Here is a 20,183-nt window from a genome sequence, read left to right as displayed (position 1 = left end):
ATCTAGGTCTAAGTGAGACCTACATAGAGGTTTTTGTTACATGTCGCTACGACATTCCTACTGGAAGTTACAGGCAGTTTTGTCTGTGTTTTATTCCTAGGGAGCACTACAGTGCAATTTTGAGTTTTGGGGTTTGTTTTTTTATTCAATTGCAATTTTCACCAGTCCTAATGTGTTTATCCAGTTTGGTGAGTTTGGAAGCATTTTAAGGGGGTCAAGTTACAGCTCAAAGAGGCAAAGGTGAGTGTTTTTCCAAAACCTTTGTTTTGAAGGGGGATGTGCAAAATTCCTGTTGATTTTTGCTGAAGAATGTTATTTTATGAACTCTAGGTCTAAGTGAGACCTACATAGAGGTTTTTGTTTCATGTCGCTATGACATTCCTACTGGAAGTTACAGGCAGTTTTGTCTGTGTTTTCTTCCTAGGAGCAGTTTTGTCCGTGTTTTATTCCTGGGGAGCACTACAGCGCAATTTTGAGTTTTGGGGTTTGCTTTTTTTATTAGATCGCAATTTTTACCAGTCCTGATGTGTTTGTCCAGTTTGGTGAGTTTGGAAGCATTTTAAGGGGGTCAAGTCACAGCTCAAAGAGGCAAAGGTGAGTGTTTTTACAAAACTTTTGTTTTGAAGGGGGAATTGCAAATTTCCTGTTGATTTTTGCTGGAGGATGTTGTTTTATGAAATCTAGGTCTAAGTGAGACCTACATTGAGGTTTTTGTTTCATGTCGCTACGACATTCCTACTGGAAGTTACAGGCAGTTTTGTCTGTGTTTTCTTCCTAGGAGCAGTTTTGTCTGTTTTATTCCTAGGAGGCGCTAGAGTGCAATTTTGAGTTTTGGGTTTAGTTTTTTTATTCAATCGCAATTTTCACCAGTCCTGATGTGTTTGTCCAGTTTGGTGAGTTTGGAAGCATTTTAAGGGGGTCAAGTTACAGCTCAAAGAGGCAAAGGTGAGTGTTTTTCCAAAACCTTTGTTTTGAAGGGGGATGTGCAAAATTCCTGTTGATTGTTGCTGAAGAATGTTATTTTATGAACTCTAGGTCTAAGTGAGACCTACATAGAGGTTTTTGTTTCATGTCGCTATGACATTCCTACTGGAAGTTACAGGCAGTTTTGTCTGTGTTTTCTTCCTAGGAGCAGTTTTGTCCGTGTTTTATTCCTGGGGAGCACTACAGCGCAATTTTGAGTTTTGGGGTTTGCTTTTTTTATTAGATCGCAATTTTTACCAGTCCTGATGTGTTTGTCCAGTTTGGTGGGTTTGGAAGCATTTTAAGGGGGTCAAGTCACAGCTCAAAGAGGCAAAGGTGAGTGTTTTTACAAAACTTTTGTTTTGAAGGGGGAATTGCAAATTTCCTGTTGATTTTTGCTGGAGGATGTTGTTTTATGAAATCTAGGTCTAAGTGAGACCTACATTGAGGTTTTTGTTTCATGTCGCTACGACATTCCTACTGGAAGTTACAGGCAGTTTTGTCCGTGTTTTCTTCCTAGGAGCAGTTTTGTCTGTTTTATTCCTAGGAGGCGCTAGAGTGCAATTTTGAGTTTTGGGTTTAGTTTTTTTATTCAATCGCAATTTTCACCAGTCCTGATGTGTTTGTCCAGTTTGGTGAGTTTGGAAGCATTTTAAGGGGGTCAAGTTACAGCTCAAAGAGGCAAAGGTGAGTGTTTTTACAAAACCTTTGTTTTGAGGGGGGAATTGCAAACTTCCTGTTGAATTTTGTTGAAAAACGTCCGTGTATGAAATCTAGGTCTAAGTGAGACCTACATAGAGGTTTTTGTTTCATGTCACTACGACATTCCTATTGGAAGTTACAGGCAGTTTTGTCTGTGTTTTCTTCCTAGGAGCAGTTTTGTCTGTTTTATTCCCAGGGAGCGCTAGAGCGCAATTTTGAGTTTTGAGGGTTTTTTTTTTTTTTATTAAATCGCAATTTTCACCAGTCCTGATGTGTTTGTCCAGTTTGGTGAGTTTGGAAGCATTTTAAGGGGGTCAAGTTACAGCTCAAAGAGGCAAAGGTGAGTGTTTTTACAAAACTTTTGTTTTGAAGGGGGAATTGCAAATTTCCTGTTGATTTTTGCTGGAGGATGTTGTTTTATGAAATCTAGGTCTAAGTGAGACCTACATTGAGGTTTTTGTTTCATGTCGCTACGACATTCCTACTGGAAGTTACAGGCAGTTTTGTCCGTGTTTTCTTCCTAGGAGCAGTTTTGTCTGTTTTATTCCTAGGAGGCGCTAGAGTGCAATTTTGAGTTTTGGGTTTAGTTTTTTTATTCAATCGCAATTTTCACCAGTCCTGATGTTTTTGTCCAGTTTGGTGAGTTTCGAAGCATTTTAAGGGGGTCAAGTTACAGCTCAAAGAGGCAAAGGTGAGTGTTTTTCCAAAACCTTTGTTTTGAAGGGGGATGTGCAAAATTCCTGTTGATTTTTGCTGAAGAATGTTATTTTATGAACTCTAGGTCTAAGTGAGACCTACATAGAGGTTTTTGTTTCATGTCGCTATGACATTCCTACTGGAAGTTACAGGCAGTTTTGTCCCTTAAAAAAGAATATGTTGCAGAAGTTGGGGGCCGACTCGGTGGAAAGAAGGGTAATACTAAGTAAGACTAACGTACTAGGAAAAAAAAAGCACATTTCCTGCCGATCAAACCTAATGAGTTGAGTCCACCCCGCAAAGCAATAAAAACTTTAATCTACCCCAAATTGAGTCTGGATGAGGAAGGTAAGGCGGTGGTAATGGACGCCATCTATTCAGCCCATGACAACCTCTGCCGGCGTATGAGTGAGAGGACGCGTAAATCCTGCCTTCTTACTACCGCCGACGAGTAGCGAGCTGGGAAAGTGGATACAAACATCCCCGGTAGTTCCTGCGTCTCCTTCCCCAAGTAAAAACAAATTGTGTCATTAAATCTTTTTATTTATTTTTTTTAAACTGTCGCAAAGTTGCATGTTTATCGCTCTTTCTTCTTGCCCTAATTGATTTTCCAGACCACATTGCAGAAATATACCACTTCCTGCAGGCAACTGTTGTCTAAGTAAGCGTAATAAAACAGTCCGTTTAAGTCATCGACACACTCTTGCTGATCATGGCCAGCAAAAGGAGGACAAAATGAGTGAATGGAGTGGTTTCTAAGGCAGAAGTCAATCAATAAATTAAAGTCTGTTGTTTTTTTATTGTTTTTATTAGTATTTTTCAAACAGCGCAACATAAAATTGACGTAAACATGTTTTAATGTATTTTGTATGCTGTAGGAGCACTTTCACTCAGGGGAGAGGAGCTACACTTCCATGTTTAGATATCAATTTCATGTATTAATGACACAAAATGTGGATAATTAGGATCATGGTTTGATTGTTGACGATGTTTGCTAAATTAACCTGTGATATTTGGAACATTAATAGAATTAGAATGTCTTATGTCGAGGAAAAGGAGGAATAAATGAGTGAATAAAGTGGTTTCTAAGGCAGCAGTCAATCAGTAACTTAAAGTCTGTTGTTTTTTGTTGTTTTTATTAGGATTTTTCAAACAGCGCAACATAAAATTGACGTAAACATCTTTTAATGTATTTTGTATGCTGTAGGAGCACTTGCATTCAGGGGAGAGGAGCTACACTTCCATGTTTAGATATCAATTTCGTGTATTAATGACACAAAATGTGGATAATTAGGATCATGGTTTGATTGTTGACGATGTTAGCTAAAGTAACCTGTGGTATTTGGAACATTAATAGAATTAGAATGTCTTATGTGGAGCAAAAGGAGGACTAAATGAGTGAATGAAGTGGTTTCTAAGGCAGCAGTCAATCAGTAACTTAAAGTCTGTTGTTTTTTGTTGTTGTTTTTATTGGGATTTTTCAAACAGCTCAACATAAAATTGACGTAAACATGTTTTAATGTATTTTGTATGCTGTAGGAGCACTTTCACTCAGGGGAGAGGAGCTACACTTCCATGTTTAGATATCAATTTCATGTATTAATGACACAAAATGTGGATAATTAGGATCATGGTTTGATTGTTGACGATGTTTGCTAAATTAACCTGTGATATTTGGAACATTAATAGAATTAGAATGTCTTATGTCGAGGAAAAGGAGGAATAAATGAGTGAATAAAGTGGTTTCTAAGGCAGCAGTCAATCAGTAACTTAAAGTCTGTTGTTTTTTGTTGTTTTTATTAGGATTTTTCAAACAGCGCAACATAAAATTGACGTAAACATCTTTTAATGTATTTTGTATGCTGTAGGAGCACTTGCATTCAGGGGAGAGGAGCTACACTTCCATGTTTAGATATCAATTTCGTGTATTAATGACACAAAATGTGGATAATTAGGATCATGGTTTGATTGTTGACGATGTTAGCTAAAGTAACCTGTGGTATTTGGAACATTAATAGAATTAGAATGTCTTATGTGGAGCAAAAGGAGGACTAAATGAGTGAATGAAGTGGTTTCTAAGGCAGCAGTCAATCAGTAACTTAAAGTCTGTTGTTTTTTGTTGTTGTTTTTATCGGGATTTTTCAAACAGCTCAACATAAAATTGACGTAAACATGTTTTAATGTATTTTGTATGCTGTAGGAGCACTTTCACTCAGGGGAGAGGAGCTACACTTCCATGTTTAGATATCAATTTCATGTATTAATGACACAAAATGTGGATAATTAGGATCATGGTTTGATTGTTGACGATGTTAGCTAAAGTAACCTGTGATATTTGGAACATTAATAGAATTAGAATGTCTTATGTCGAGGAAAAGGAGGAATAAATGAGTGAATAAAGTGGTTTCTAAGGCAGCAGTCAATCAGTAACTTAAAGTCTGTTGTTTTTTGTTGTTTTTATTAGGATTTTTCAAACAGCTCAACATAAAATTGACATAAACATGTTTTAATATATTTTGTATGCTGTAGGAGCACTTGCACTCAGGGGAGAGGAGCTACACTTCCATGTTTAGATATCAATTTCATGTATTAATGACACAAAATCTGGATGGTTAGGATCATGGTTTGATTGTTGACAATGTTTGCTAAATTAACCTGTGGTATTTGAAACATTAATATAAGTAGAATGTCTTATGTCGAGGAAAAGAGGAATAAATGAGTGAATGAAGTGGTTTCTAAGGCAGCAGTCAATCAGTAACTTAAAGCCTGTTGTTTTTTGTTGTTTTTATTAGGATTTTTCAAACAGCACAACATAAAATTGACATAAACATGTTTTAATGTATTTCGTATGCTGTAGGAGCACTTGCACTCAGGGGAGAGGAGCTACACTTCCATGTTTAGATATCAATTCCATGTATTAATGACACAAAATGTGGATTATTAGGATCATGGTTTGATTGTTGATGATGTTTGCTAAATTAACCTGTGGTATTTGGAACATTAATAAAATTACAATGTCTTATGTGTAGCAAAAGGAGGACTAAATGAGTGAATGAAGTGGTTTCTAAGGCAGCAGTCAATCAGTAACTTAAAGTCTGTTGTTTTTTGTTGTTTTTATTAGGATTTTTCAAACAGCGCAACATAAAATTGACATAAACATGTTTTAATGTATTTTGTATGCTGTAGGAGCACTTGCACTCAGGGGAGAGGAGCTACACTTCCATGTTTAGATATCAATTCCATGTATTAATGACACAAAATGTGGATAATTAGGATCATGGTTTGATTGTTGACGATGTTTGCTAAATTAACCTGTGATATTTGGAACATTAATAGAATTAGAATGTCTTATGTCGAGGAAAAGGAGGAATAAATGAGTGAATAAAGTGGTTTCTAAGGCAGCAGTCAATCAGTAACTTAAAGTCTGTTGTTTTTTGTTGTTTTTATTAGGATTTTTCAAACAGCGCAACATAAAATTGACGTAAACATCTTTTAATGTATTTTGTATGCTGTAGGAGCACTTGCACTCCGGGGAGAGGAGTTACACTTCCATGTTTAGATATCAATTTCGTGTATTAATGACACAAAATGTGGATAATTAGGATCATGGTTTGATTGTTGACGATGTTAGCTAAAGTAACCTGTGGTATTTGGAACATTAATAGAATTAGAATGTCTTATGTGGAGCAAAAGGAGGACTAAATGAGTGAATGAAGTGGTTTCTAAGGCAGCAGTCAATCAGTAACTTAAAGTCTGTTGTTTTTTGTTGTTTTTATTAGGATTTTTCAAACAGCGCAACATAAAATTGACGTAAACATCTTTTAATGTATTTTGTATGCTGTAGGAGCACTTGCACTCCGGGGAGAGGAGTTACACTTCCATGTTTAGATATCAATTTCGTGTATTAATGACACAAAATGTGGATAATTAGGATCATGGTTTGATTGTTGACGATGTTAGCTAAAGTAACCTGTGGTATTTGGAACATTAATAGAATTAGAATGTCTTATGTGGAGCAAAAGGAGGACTAAATGAGTGAATGAAGTGGTTTCTAAGGCAGCAGTCAATCAGTAACTTAAAGTCTGTTGTTTTTTGTTGTTGTTTTTATCGGGATTTTTCAAACAGCTCAACATAAAATTGACGTAAACATGTTTTAATGTATTTTGTATGCTGTAGGAGCACTTTCACTCAGGGGAGAGGAGCTACACTTCCATGTTTAGATATCAATTTCATGTATTAATGACACAAAATGTGGATAATTAGGATCATGGTTTGATTGTTGACGATGTTAGCTAAAGTAACCTGTGATATTTGGAACATTAATAGAATTAGAATGTCTTATGTCGAGGAAAAGGAGGAATAAATGAGTGAATAAAGTGGTTTCTAAGGCAGCAGTCAATCAGTAACTTAAAGTCTGTTGTTTTTTGTTGTTTTTATTAGGATTTTTCAAACAGCTCAACATAAAATTGACATAAACATGTTTTAATATATTTTGTATGCTGTAGGAGCACTTGCACTCAGGGGAGAGGAGCTACACTTCCATGTTTAGATATCAATTTCATGTATTAATGACACAAAATCTGGATGGTTAGGATCATGGTTTGATTGTTGACAATGTTTGCTAAATTAACCTGTGGTATTTGAAACATTAATATAAGTAGAATGTCTTATGTCGAGGAAAAGAGGAATAAATGAGTGAATGAAGTGGTTTCTAAGGCAGCAGTCAATCAGTAACTTAAAGCCTGTTGTTTTTTGTTGTTTTTATTAGGATTTTTCAAACAGCACAACATAAAATTGACATAAACATGTTTTAATGTATTTCGTATGCTGTAGGAGCACTTGCACTCAGGGGAGAGGAGCTACACTTCCATGTTTAGATATCAATTCCATGTATTAATGACACAAAATGTGGATAATTAGGATCATGGTTTGATTGTTGACGATGTTTGCTAAATTAACCTGTGGTATTTGGAACATTAATATAATTACAATGTCTTATGTGGAGCAAAAGGAGGACTAAATGAGTGAATGAAGTGGTTTCTAAGGCAGCAGTCAATCAGTAACTTAAAGTCTGTTGTTTTTTGTTGTTTTTATTAGGATTTTTCAAACAGCTCAACATAAAATTGACACAAACATGTTTTAATATATTTTGTATGCTGTAGGAGCACTTGCACTCAGGGGAGAGGAGCTACACTTCCATGTTTAGATATCAATTTCATGTATTAATGACACAAAATGAGGATAATTAGGATCATGGTTTGATTGTTGACGATGTTTGCTAAAGTAACTTGTGGTATTTGGAACATTAATATAATTAAAATGTCTTATATGGAGCAAAAGGAGGACTAAATGAGTGAATGAAGTGGTTTCTAAGGCAGCAGTCAATTAGTAACTTAAAGTCTGTTGTTTTTTATTTTTTTTATTAGTATTTTTCAAACAGCGCAACATAAAATTGACATAAACATGTTTTAATGTATTTTGTATGCTTTAGGAGCACTTGCACTCAGGGTAGAGGAGCTACACTTCCATGTTTAGATATCAATTTCATGTATTAATGACACAAAATGAGGATAATTAGGATCATGGTTTGATTGTTGACGATGTTTGCTAAATTAACCTGTGGTATTTGGAACATTAATATAATTACAATGTCTTATGTCAAGGAAAAGGAGGACTAAATGAGTGAATGAAGTGGTTTCTAAGGCAGCAGTCAATCAGTTACTTAAAGTCTGTTGTTTTTTGTTGTTTTTATCAGGATTTTTTAAACAGCGCAACATAAAATTGACATAAACATGTTTTAATGTATTTTGTATGCTGTAGGAACACTTGCACTCAGGGGAGAGGAGCTACACTTCCATGTTTAGATATCAATTTCATCTATTAATGACACAAAATGTGGATAATTAGGATCATGGTTTGATTGTTGACGATGTTTGCTAAAGTAATTTGTGATATTTGAAACATTAATATATTTAGAATGTCTTATGTGGAGCAAAAGGAGGAATAAATGAGTGAATGAAGTGGTTTCTAAGGCAGCAGTCAATCAGTAACTTAAAGTCTGTTGTTTTTTGTTGTTTTTATTAGGATTTTTCAAACAGCGCAACATAAAATTGACGTAAACATGTTTTAATGTATTTTGTATGCCGTAGGAGCACTTGCACTCCGGGGAGAGGAGCTACACTTCCATGTTTAGATATCAATTTCATGTATTAATGACACAAAATGTGGATAATTAGGATCATGTTTTGATTGTTGACGATGTTTGCTAAAGTAACCTGCGGTATTTGGAACATTAATAGAATTAGAATGTCTTATGTCGAGGAAAAGGAGGACTAAATGAGTGAAAGAAGTGGTTTCTAAGGCAGCAGTCAATCAGTAACTTAAAGTTTGTTTTTTGTTGTTGTTGTTTTTATTAGGATTTTTCAAACAGTTCAACATAAAATTGACATAAACCTGTTTTAATGTATTTTGTATGCTGTAGGAGCACTTGCACTCGGGAGAGGAGCTACACTTCCATGTTTAGATATCAATTTCATGCATTAATGACACAAAATCTGGATGGTTAGGATCATGGTTTGATTGTTGATGATGTTTGCTAAAGTAACCTGTGGTATTTGGAACATTATTAGAATTAGAATGTCTTATGTCGAGGAAAAGGAGGACTAAATGAGTGAATGAAGTAGTTTCTAAGGCAGCAGTCAATCAATAAATTAAAGTCTGTTGTTTTTTTATTGTTTTTATTAGTATTTTTCAAACAGTTAAACATAAAATTGACATAAACATGTTTTAAATGCTGTAGGAGCACTTGCATTCAGGGGAGAGGAGCTACACTTCCATGTTTAGATATCAATTTGAGTGTTTCAGAGTTGGACATGTGTTTTACTGAGGTGGCTAACTATGATGCGTGCAGTTTATCAAAGCAACAAACAAACAATCGGAAAATTCCTGTCGTATTAATTCCTAGATATGGTCGTAATTATACTAAATGCACTGGGCATAATAAACACAACATTATTAATCTTGCTACTACGGATAATTTGATCAAAAATTCCCTAAAACAGCCCACTACCTATAATATAGGTTTTTTAAACATAAGATCATTGTCTCCCAAAACGTTGTTAGTTAATGATATTATCAGAGACAACAATCTTAACGTCATCGGTCTCAGCGAAACCTGGCTTAAACCAAACGACTTTTTTGCGCTAAACGAGGCATGTCCTCCTAACTTTACACATGCGCATATTGCCCGTCCTCTTAAAAGGGGTGGGGGGGGGGGGGGGGTCGCACTAATATACAACGAAAACTTTAACCTTAGTCCTAACATAAATAATAAATATAAATCGTTTGAGGTGCTTACTATGAGGTCTGTCACACCGCTCCCTCTACACCTGGCTGTTATCTACCGCCCCCCAGGGCCCTATTCGGACTTTATCAATGAATTCTCAGAGTTAGTTGCTGATCTAGTGACACACGCCGATAATATCATAATGGCGGACTTTAATATCCATATGAATACCCCATCGGACCCACCATGCGTAGCGCTCCAGACTATAATTGATAGATGTCGTCTCACACAAATAATAAATGAACCCACGCATCGCAACAGTAATACGATAGACCTAGTGCTTGTCAGGGGTATCACCGTTTCCAAAGTTACGATACTCCCGTATACTAAAGTATTGTCCGATCATTACCTTATAAAATTCGAGGTTCAAACGCATGTTCGGCAAACTAATAATAATAATAACTACTATAGCAGCCGCAACATTAATGCTGCCACAACGACAACTCTTGCTGACCTACTGCCCTCGGTAATGGCACCATTCCCAAAGTATGTGGGCTCTATTGATAACCTCACTAACAACTTCAACCACGCCCTGCGCGAAACCATTGATAACATAGCACCGCTAAAGTTAAAAAAGGCTCCAAAAAAGCGTACCCCGTGGTTTACAGAAGAAACTAGAGCTCAGAAATTATTATGTAGAAAGCTGGGACGCAAATGGCGCACGACTAAACTTGAGGTGCACCATCAAGCATGGAGTGATGGTTTAATAACTTATAAACACATGCTTACCTTAGCTAAAGCTAAATATTACTCAAATCTCATCCACATTAATACATTGATTGATTGATTGATTGATTGATTAATTACACAAAATTTGGATTATTAGGATCATGGTTTGATAGTTGACGATGTTTGCCAAAGTAACTTGTGGTATTTGGAACATTAATATATTTAGAATGTCTTATGTGGAGCAAAAGGAGGATTAATGAGTGAATTAAGTCTTTTCTAAGGCAGCAGTCAATCTTCAATTTTAAGTCTGTTGTTTTTTTGGTTGCTTTTATTCGGATTTTTCAAACAGCGCAACATAAAATTGACTTAAACATGTACTAATGTATTTTGTATGCTGTAGGAGCACTTGCACTCCGGGGAGAGGAGCTACACTTCCATGTTTAGATATCAATTTCATGTATTAATGACACAAAATGTGGATAATTAGGATCATGGTTTGATTGTTGACGATGTTTGCTAAAGTAACTTGTGGTATTTGGAACATTAATAGAATTAGAATGTCTTATGTCGAGGAAAAGGAGGACTAAATGAGTGAAAGAAGTGGTTTCTAAGGCAGCAGTCAATCAGTAACTTAAAGTCTGTTGTTTTTTGTTGTTTTTATTAGTATTTTTCAAACAGCGCAACATAAAATTGACATAAACATGTTTTAATGTATTTTGTATGCTGTAGGAGCACTTGCACTCAGGGGAGAGGAGCTACACTTCCATGTTTAGATATCAATTTCATGTATTAATGACACAAAATCTGGATGGTTAGGATCATGGTTTGATTGTTGACGATGTTTGCTAAAGTAACCTGTGGTATTTGGAACATTATTAGAATGATAATGTCTTATGTGGAGCAAAAGGACGACTTAAAGAGTTAATGAAGTTGCTTCCAAGGCAACAGTCAATCAGTAAATCAAAGGCTGTTTTTTTGGTTTGCTTTTTTGGAAACGGAGTCCTTAAACTCCTTTGAAGAAAATGATTGATTTTCTTGGGTTTTATCTCTCTCATTCGGGCGGGAGGATGGAGGAGCAGCAGGTAAATTAGCATGCAGTCGTCATTCAGCATGAAAAGCCAGACCCTGCCCGACGTTGATTACCAAGTAGCGGCGTGATTGTGGCGACGTGCATCCCGACTCAACACAATCAAATCCTCAAGTCTTTCATCCCTCTTAACAACACGCCGCTAGTTTTCTAACGGCCACTGGAGAAAATTGATCGGCGGTATCAGTCGGTCCGAATTTAGTGACGGTGAGATCATAGCTGGGGATGAAACGCCCGCGTTCAAACGGGATTAAGAGCGCCACAAGTCCAATTAGTGAAAGTATCACCATGAGAAAAGCCGGGAGAGATCTACGCTTAGAAAACAAGTCTTCGGACTCGGGAACCCGGCCAAACAATCTGGTCACTGGAACTAAGAATCTGGGGTCGTGATCCATTTTGCATCGTTAATAATTGTCATTATGTTTTTATTAGAATGACTGGATAATAAGTTTGCTTTTATTATGATTTTTCAAAGGCAAAATTGGCACGCGTCGTTTTCTGCATTTTGTGGCAAAACGGAATTTGTGTTCCTGCTTTAGGAGCACTTGAACTCTGGGGAGAGGAGCTACACTTCTTTTCTTTAGATGTCGACTTAATGCAGAAAATGTGGATTGTTAGGATCATGGTTCCATTGTTAATGTTTGCCAAACTATTTACTGATGACTCCGGGGTTGGCATTGGTGGGAGTGGCAAAAAAAAAAAAAGGTGGACGGAATGATGGAAAACCGGATGAAGGACGAGTGATGCACGGGCAGCTGTGCTCCAGGAGCATCTTGCCTCGAAGCAAATCAGAGGAACGTTGAGTGCGATACTTGAGAAAACTGGCATAGCTCGGTTGGTAGAGTGGCCGTGCCAGCAATTTGAGAGTTGCAGGTTCGATTCCCGCTTCCGCCATCCTAGTTACTGCCGTTGTGTCCTTGGGCAAGACACTTTACCCACCTGCTCCCAGTGCCACCCACACTGGTTTAAATGTAACTTAGATATTGTCGAAGCGATTCCGGACCACCGTCTGCCGCCTCAGAAGGGGGAAGCAGTGCACTGTCAACACCGTGTCTGGTGCGGATGGTGGTCTGCTGACCTCCACTGCGGATGTTGTGGATCGGTGGAGGGAATACTTGGAAGACCTCCTCAATCCTACCACCACAGGGGCGGCATAGCTCGGTTGGTAGAGCGGCCGTGCCAGCAATTTGAAGGTTGCAGGTTCGATTCCCGCTTCCGCCATCCTAGTTACTGCCGTTGTGTCCTTGGGCAAGACACTTTACCCACCTGCTCCCAGTGCCACCCACACTGGTTTAAATGTAACTTAGATATTGGGTGTCACTATGTAAAGCGCTTTGAGTCCCTTGAGAAAAGCGCTATATAAATATAATTCACAATTCACAAATAACACACCGGGTCAGAAAATTACCTGCGGTACGTGAACGTGTCCGCCTGGAACCAAGTGGAAAAGTCTTCCTTTCTTTAGAATATAAATAAGCACATGTTTGTTTTGGATGTTTGTCAAACGCTCAAAAATGGAACAAATAGTTTTAGTTGTATTTAAATAACCTTGAAATGTATGTGAGTTAAGTTTCATTTTCTACACTCAGTATGACTATATATAAATGTGTATATATAATATATATATATATGTGTGTATATTTATATATATATGTATATGTATATACATATATATCTATATAAATATATATATATAGATATATGTATGTATATATATATATACATATATTTATATATATGTATATACATATATATACATTTGTATAAATATATATATGTGTATATATATATATATACATATGTATATATACATGTACAAATATGTGTGTATATATATATATATATATATATAGATATATATATATATATATATATATATTGTTGGATTTGGTTGTCTTTTTATTTCCTTGTCAGATTTTAGAACAGCTAAAGTGTGAGCCTTTTACATAGACCTTGAATTTGGAATGTTGGAATGAAGACATAACAATCCCTATCTCAACTGTCCGAAGTAGGGAGGAGAAGAAGAGGGGCGGGTGAGAGTGAGTGAGGAGGGAGAAACTGCCATTTTAGGATTAGATCAATTTGGACCGAGCTTTGAAATGTTGTATCTAGATTGATCTCCCAAGGCTCTTTGGTAATAAAATCGAAAAATGAGCAACCTCTGTCTCTGATTGATTTAAAACCAGCTTATGTGTCATCAAACAATCTGGGGGCGTTGACCGAAGGAAGAACAGGTCCAAAACGCAACAATATATATATAATATACATTTGGTCAAAATGTTGCATAGATTATGTTTTACAGACCATGTTCAGTATGGACCGTCTTATCTACATGCCTCCACTTGCGTGCCCAAGTTAACTATTAGCATACTTGTGAGAATGTTAGCATGTTCTTTGCTAGATTTTTTTTTTTTTTTTGCTTATTGTCCATGTTTAAACCTAAAACTCATGGTTTGTGATAGTCGGCGCTGACGCTCGTTAACTGCTAGCACGTTACATGCTAACAGTTCTCTTTTTCTGATAATTGTGTATGTTTAAACCCAAGTATCATAGTTTGTAATAATAAAATAATATTAGCATGCTAATGTTTTTTTTAGAAGTTGTATTTATTGTTTTGCTATTTGTATGTTTAAACTTGAAAATTATATTTTTTGATACTCAGTGCTGTCATGCAAATATGTAAACATTTAATCTACGTTAGCGCGTTAACTGTTAGCATACTTGTGAGAATGTTAGCATGCTAAAATTTTAGCTTTTTTTAATTACTGTCTATCTTTAAACCTAAAAATCATGGTTTGGGATAGTCAATGCTGATGCACGTTAACTGTTAGCACATTAGCCTGCTAATGTTTTATGCTAGCTTTTTTTTTGCTAATTGTGTATGCTTCAATCCAAATATCATACTTTTGTTATAATCAAATAGCTGTTGAGCAACTATGCAAACAGTAAAGGTGCATAATTAACTTAACTGTTCGTATACATGTGAGAACATTAAAATGTGTTATTATATATTTTTTGTGCTAATGTTTTCTGTCTAAATTATGATTTGTGATACTCGTTGCTGTCATGCAAATATGGCAATAGTCCATGTGTGTTAGCGCATTAACAGTTAGCATACTTGTTAGAATGTTAGCATGCTAACATTTTAAGATAGCTTTTTTTCTGCCAGTTTTGTATGATTCAACTGAGAACTCATGGTTCGTGATAGCCGGTGCTGCCGACGCACGTTAGCTGTTAGCATGTTAGCATGCTAACGTTTTATGCTAGCTTTTTTTGTTTTGTTTTGTTATTTTTGTGTGATAAAACTGAAACATCCACGTTTTCAGGTCAGCGTCAGCTCTTCAAAGGACTCCAACAGTCACTCCGCATCCAATCAGCGTCAGAGTTCGGCTTCAGCGTCGGGGCATTCACACGCAACTCTTACCAGAATTGCAAATTCTCCTGTACATCAGTGGGTAATTGACCAAGCTGTACTTGAGTGCCACTCCATGCGGGCGCTCCGCTGCCTGTGCGGTCCTCACCACACATTTGTCACACACGGTACTGTAGGGAGCTGATGGTAATGCCACAACATCCCAGTCATGTCATCATCATGAGGTCGTCAGATACAAATGTCAGCCAATGAAATCACTTAATGTCTCCCAGTCCCACTCTGCCGCTCGGTCCACCTCCCTGCCCCTTCCCCCCCGGGAGGCAATCACCGCCGCGCTCGCAGACAAATAATTGGGGTAGCGGGACAATGTGGAGTGCGCCATTACGGCCAATCATGGCGAGGAGCGGACAGACCGGCTGCCGGCCTCTGACGGACAGACCCGGGCTGCGGTCTCAGCTGACAGCTCTTCCATCAGCGGGCACATATGGCGAGCGGAGGAATGTTTGCCGGGGGAACGCGCTCCATCCTGAACGTGACAGATCATTACATGCCTGGTGAGCAATCAATTGCGATGAAACCAACACAGTGGTAGGGAGAGGCGGAATCCAAACAGACCGCTGCGAGACTGGCAGTCCTTGAGGTCAGTAATGTAGCAGGGCAAGGTCAGTGTGGAGAAGCCGAGCCGATGGTCTGACGGAGCGGCAGGGCACGCGGGAGCCCGGCCCAAGATGGCGGCGAGGAGGCAGAGAATGCGAGCGAGCGGCGAGGTGGTGTGTGCTGGGAGCGACGCCGCAGGCGAGATCAGGTGCATGGGTCGCGGAGCTGGACACAATCAATGCATCGCTTCTCAATGTATAAAAGGGGAGAAGGAGGAGAGATGGGGGCAGAAGGAGTTGGAGAGCCCGCAGCAGTGCCTGAAGAGCGGAAGCAACAGAGAGCAAGACACGAGAAACAGAGACGCGGTCGACTGAAGAGCGGACCACAGAGCGAGAGAGGGAAACGGGAAACGCCGTGGAAGAGCGACCAGACCACAGATAAGGTTTATTTGGAAAAAATAAAGCAAGTCAAACCTGCTCAAAATAATGTCTTTCCTTGGTGGTCCATGGAACCCGAGCGACAAAAGCGTGGTACTGTCACAGTCAGCCTTCAAGGAGTTTCAAAAAGGCGCAACAAATTCCGTGAAGCCTTCTCTTAGGCTCAAAAGCTACAGGTGTGTTCCCCAGCTTCAAACGTTAACCCATTATTTGTAAGCAGCGATGTGTTTTCGCCAACCATCCATCTTCTTCCCCTTAGTCGAGGTCAGGTCGCGGGCGGGAGCAGCCTAAGCTGAAAAGCCCAGACTTCCCGCTCCCCAGACACTCCGTCCTGCTCCTCCCGGAGGATCTGGAGGCATTCTAAGGCCAGCCGGTAGACATAGTCTTACCAACGTGGCCTCCTACCGGTCGGACATTTCCGAAACACCTCCCTAGGGAGGCGTTCGGGTGGCATTCTGACCAGATGCCCAAACCCCCTCATCTGGCTCCTCTCCATGTGGAGGAGCAGCGGCTTTACTTTGAGCTCCTCCCAGATGACAGAGGTTCTCACCCTGATCTTGTCCTTTGGGTCATAACCCACAGGACCAAGGTAAGGATGGGAATGTAGATCTTCTGGTAAATTGAGAGCTTTGCCTTCCGGCTAAGCTCCTTCTTCACCACGACGGATCGATACAAGGTCCTCATTATTGAAGACACTGCACCGATCCGCCTGTCGATCTCAAGTCCTGTTAGATGTCCATACATACAAACATACATATATCGTGTCCCACTTCTCCAGGGTTGGGTTGTGGGGGAAGCAGCCTAAGCAGGGAAACCCAGACTTCCCTCTTCCCAGACACTTTATCCTGCTCCTCCCGAGGCGTTCCCAGGCCAACCAAGAGACATAGTCTTTCCAACGTGACCTCCTACCAGTCGGATGTGCCCTAAACACCTCCCCAGGTAGGTGGCCAGATGTCCGAACCACCTCATCTGGTTCCTCTCCATGTGGAGGAGCAGTGGCTTTACTTTGATCTTCTCATTCTATCGCTAAGGAAGACCCCCGCCAGCCGACATGATCTTGTCCTTTGGGTCATAACCCAAAGCTCATGACCATAGGTGAGGGTGGGAACCTAGCTCAACCGGTAAATTGAGAGCTTATCCTTCCGGCTCAGCTTCTTCGTTACCACAACGGGTCTATACAGGGTCGTCATTACTGAAGACGCTGCACCGATCCGCCTGTCGTGCTGTGTTGGATGTTTATTCATCCATCTTCTTCCGCTTCTCCGAGGTGGCGTTGAGGGAGCAGCAGCCTAGGCAGGGAACCCCAGACTTCCCTCTCTTCAGCCACTACGTCCAGCTCTTCCCGGGGGATCCCGAGGCGTTCCCAGGCCAGCCGGGAGACATAGTCTTCCCAACGTGTCCTGGGTCTTCCCCGTGGCCTCCTACCGGTCGGACGTGCCCTAAACCCCTCCCCAGGGAGGCGTCTGGGTGACGCCCTGAAGATGGCCGAACCACCATATCTGGCTACTCTCTTTTTTCGCCAACGAGCGGGACACAAATACCAAGCAGTGCATCAAAAACTGACAAATGATCATGGTCCTGTCCAGCCTCTTATTTCGATTCTTGTCCGATGTTTTTCCTTGTGGTTTGCCCTTGGTTCACCACATGATACCGGGTCTCGGTTGTGTTCAAGATGTCTTCATGCGAAGGGAGTTTTCCTTACCGTTGTCCCCAAAGCTTGCCTATGCAAGATTTAGTGGTTTTCCTTAATCTGTACGAAGGGTTCTTGTCGGTACTTCTTTGTTATACATCGATGGACTTCTGGCAGAACAGATCCAACTCAATTCCAGTCCTCTCGAGAAGCAATTAAGGTCCAAGACTTATTTTGATGAAGCAACAAGTTTAAGTAACGGTTGCATGAACCGAGGTTGAATGCAACCAGAAACCACAAAAGATGGAGGAGATGATACAGTGGTACCTTTAATTTAGGACTATTTGGACATAAATAATATCTAAATGGGTATTATTTTGATGGTTTCAATGGAAGATGTTGAGTTAATTTGTGCGTTAAGTTACTATTTTTGGAAATAAACTGACATCTTCTTCTAACCGCATGTCCATGAATTGTGGCTCGGGGTAAAAGGTGAATGTCACCCGATGAAAGGTTTAGGCAGGATGGCTGAGATCTGGCAGGTGTGACACCTGGGAGGGTGATCCTTAGAATGGAGGCTGGCTTTCAGCACATCTCTCCACTGATTAATTCCACTCTGGTTCCCCCTGCCGTGTCGGGTGGAATGCACACACCTCACATTCCATCACACACAAACCTCTCTCACCTGTAGATCTTGTATCTTGTGCTAAAGCCCTGCTGGTTTCTCTCCGCCGCCTCGGTGAACTCCAAGGACTGGTGGAAAGGTCCTTTATCCGACAGTAGCCAGGCGAGCGAGCCCCCGGGGGCGCCTACGCCCGGTCCGGCGACTCCGCCGGCCGCGTCTCCGCCGGCTGCGGCCGCGGCCCTGGAGGTCCTGCATCCGCAGCAGAGCCAGAGGCCGAGAGCCGCACTTATCCATAGCAGAGACAGCCGCCTATGACTGATTCTCCGAGGGCTCATGCTTCACCCAACGACACCTCATTCTCTCTGGACCGGGAGGAGGCAAGAAGTCGTTAGTTGCGAGTTCCGCATATCACAAATCCATTTGAGCGCCGCGTTGTACTCACCTGACTTTGCAATTACGAGCAAACGATGCACTCCCGGAAATGAGTCGTCCCCCAGTCCGGCAAGACTGGTGAATAAAACATCTCCCGTTCGTCGGTCGGACAAAGGAATTGGGATTTCTTTCAACTTGACATCCGCTCTCGCTCAACTTTGTCACAGGGAAGCAAACCCCCGGCGTCCGTGCGCCATGTCATTCCGTACATCCAAACAGAGAACGCCGTCACCCGTACCGGAGTCTCCCGCAGCATGAATGCCGTTGTTAAAGATGTTTGTCCGCCTCTCCTATTTTCATGCAAAACGCCGCAGCAGCTGTTGTCCTCCGCCTCTTCCTCCCTCCGCGGTGTGAGCTGCTTGGTGAATGAGCGGCTGCTTCCACACAGAGAGCTTTTTCTCCAACACCCCCACCCTCCCTTCCCACACCGCCTCTCCCTTCCCCAAGCCAGAGAGGTAGGGTGGTGTGTACAGTCTGAGTGGATTGCAGTCCTCGGCACGGCGCGGTGATAAGCATCAGGACTGCTTCTATCAGTCAATACCACCATCTCATGATTCATCCTCATTATTTGGTATTACAGCGCCACACAAATGTGCTAAAATCAGTCCGATAATGGGCTAAATACCGGCCCTGTTTTTTTCCTGGTGTGGTCCTGTGACAAAACTGTACAGCCGGGGGCTGGTGTGCCTAAAGACGCCTCTTACGAGGCTGACATGGATTTACCGGTCAGAGTGATTACCGGTTATTACCAGGGAACAAGTTTCTTGACACGTTCCAATTTGTTGGGTGGCACAATAACTTTGGGAAGAGATCATCTAGTCACCTCCAAGAAATGAGGACCTTTTCCTAAGCTGATATTGAAAAGTGTGGCTGCTGTCTACAAACCTCCAAACTGGTGAAGTTGTCAGGTTGTGTAAATGGTAAATAAAAAGAGAATGCAACAAATCCTTTTCAACTTATATTCACACTGGTTAGGGTTAGGGGGGTTAGAATTGGGGTTAGGGTTAGGCTAGGGGTTAGGGTTTGGGTTGGGGTCATGTTCACACTGAGAAACCTATTTGGAACATCCCACATGTGCACAGGCTAATTGGGAACAGGTGGTTGCCGTGATTGGCTATAAAAGCAGCTTCCATGAAATGCTCACTAATTCACAGAGGATGGGGCAAGGGTCACCACTTTGTCAACAACATTTCTCGAGCAGCTATTGCAAGGAATTTAGGGATTTCACCATCTATGTTCTGTAATACCATCACAATGTTCGGAAAATCTGGAGAAATCACTGCACGTAAGCCATGATATTACGCACGTTGGATCCCTCGGGCATGAAAAAAGCCACGTCAGTGTGTATAGGATATCACCACATGGGCTGAGGAACACTTCAGAAAACCACTGTCAATAACTACAGTTTGTCGCTACATCTGCATGTTCAAGTTAAAACTCTACTATGCAAAGCCACAGTCATTTATCAACAACACCCGGAAAGGCTGGGCCGGAATTTATGGTTATTTGCAAAAAAAAATTACTTAATCTCAGTAGGAATATTAAATAGCTTATCTATTCAATTGAATATAGGTTGAAAAGGACTAGCAAATAATTGTATTCTTTTTTTTAATTTACCTTTTACACA

General features: G+C 40.3%; 1 protein-coding gene across 1 annotated transcript in view; it reads right to left on the bottom strand.

Annotated features, from left to right (window-relative positions):
- LOC133550816 (BMP/retinoic acid-inducible neural-specific protein 3-like) overlaps window positions 1-18,930 on the bottom strand; it is a 61,010-nt gene extending 42,080 nt beyond the window's left edge. Inside the window, exons 1-2 of the mRNA XM_061896874.1 lie at window positions 18,567-18,930; window positions 18,185-18,486 (exon numbers count right to left, since the gene is read on the bottom strand). Coding sequence (XP_061752858.1) covers window positions 18,185-18,459 — 275 coding nt within the window. The 5' untranslated portion in view covers window positions 18,460-18,486; window positions 18,567-18,930. The remainder of the gene's footprint in view (window positions 1-18,184; window positions 18,487-18,566) is intronic.
- Between the last annotated feature and the right edge of the window lie 1,253 nt (window positions 18,931-20,183).

Source organism: Nerophis ophidion, linkage group LG04, assembly GCF_033978795.1.
Source record: "Nerophis ophidion isolate RoL-2023_Sa linkage group LG04, RoL_Noph_v1.0, whole genome shotgun sequence".
NCBI lineage: Eukaryota > Metazoa > Chordata > Actinopteri > Syngnathiformes > Syngnathidae > Nerophis > Nerophis ophidion.
This window is presented reverse-complemented; position numbering and strand designations above follow the sequence as displayed.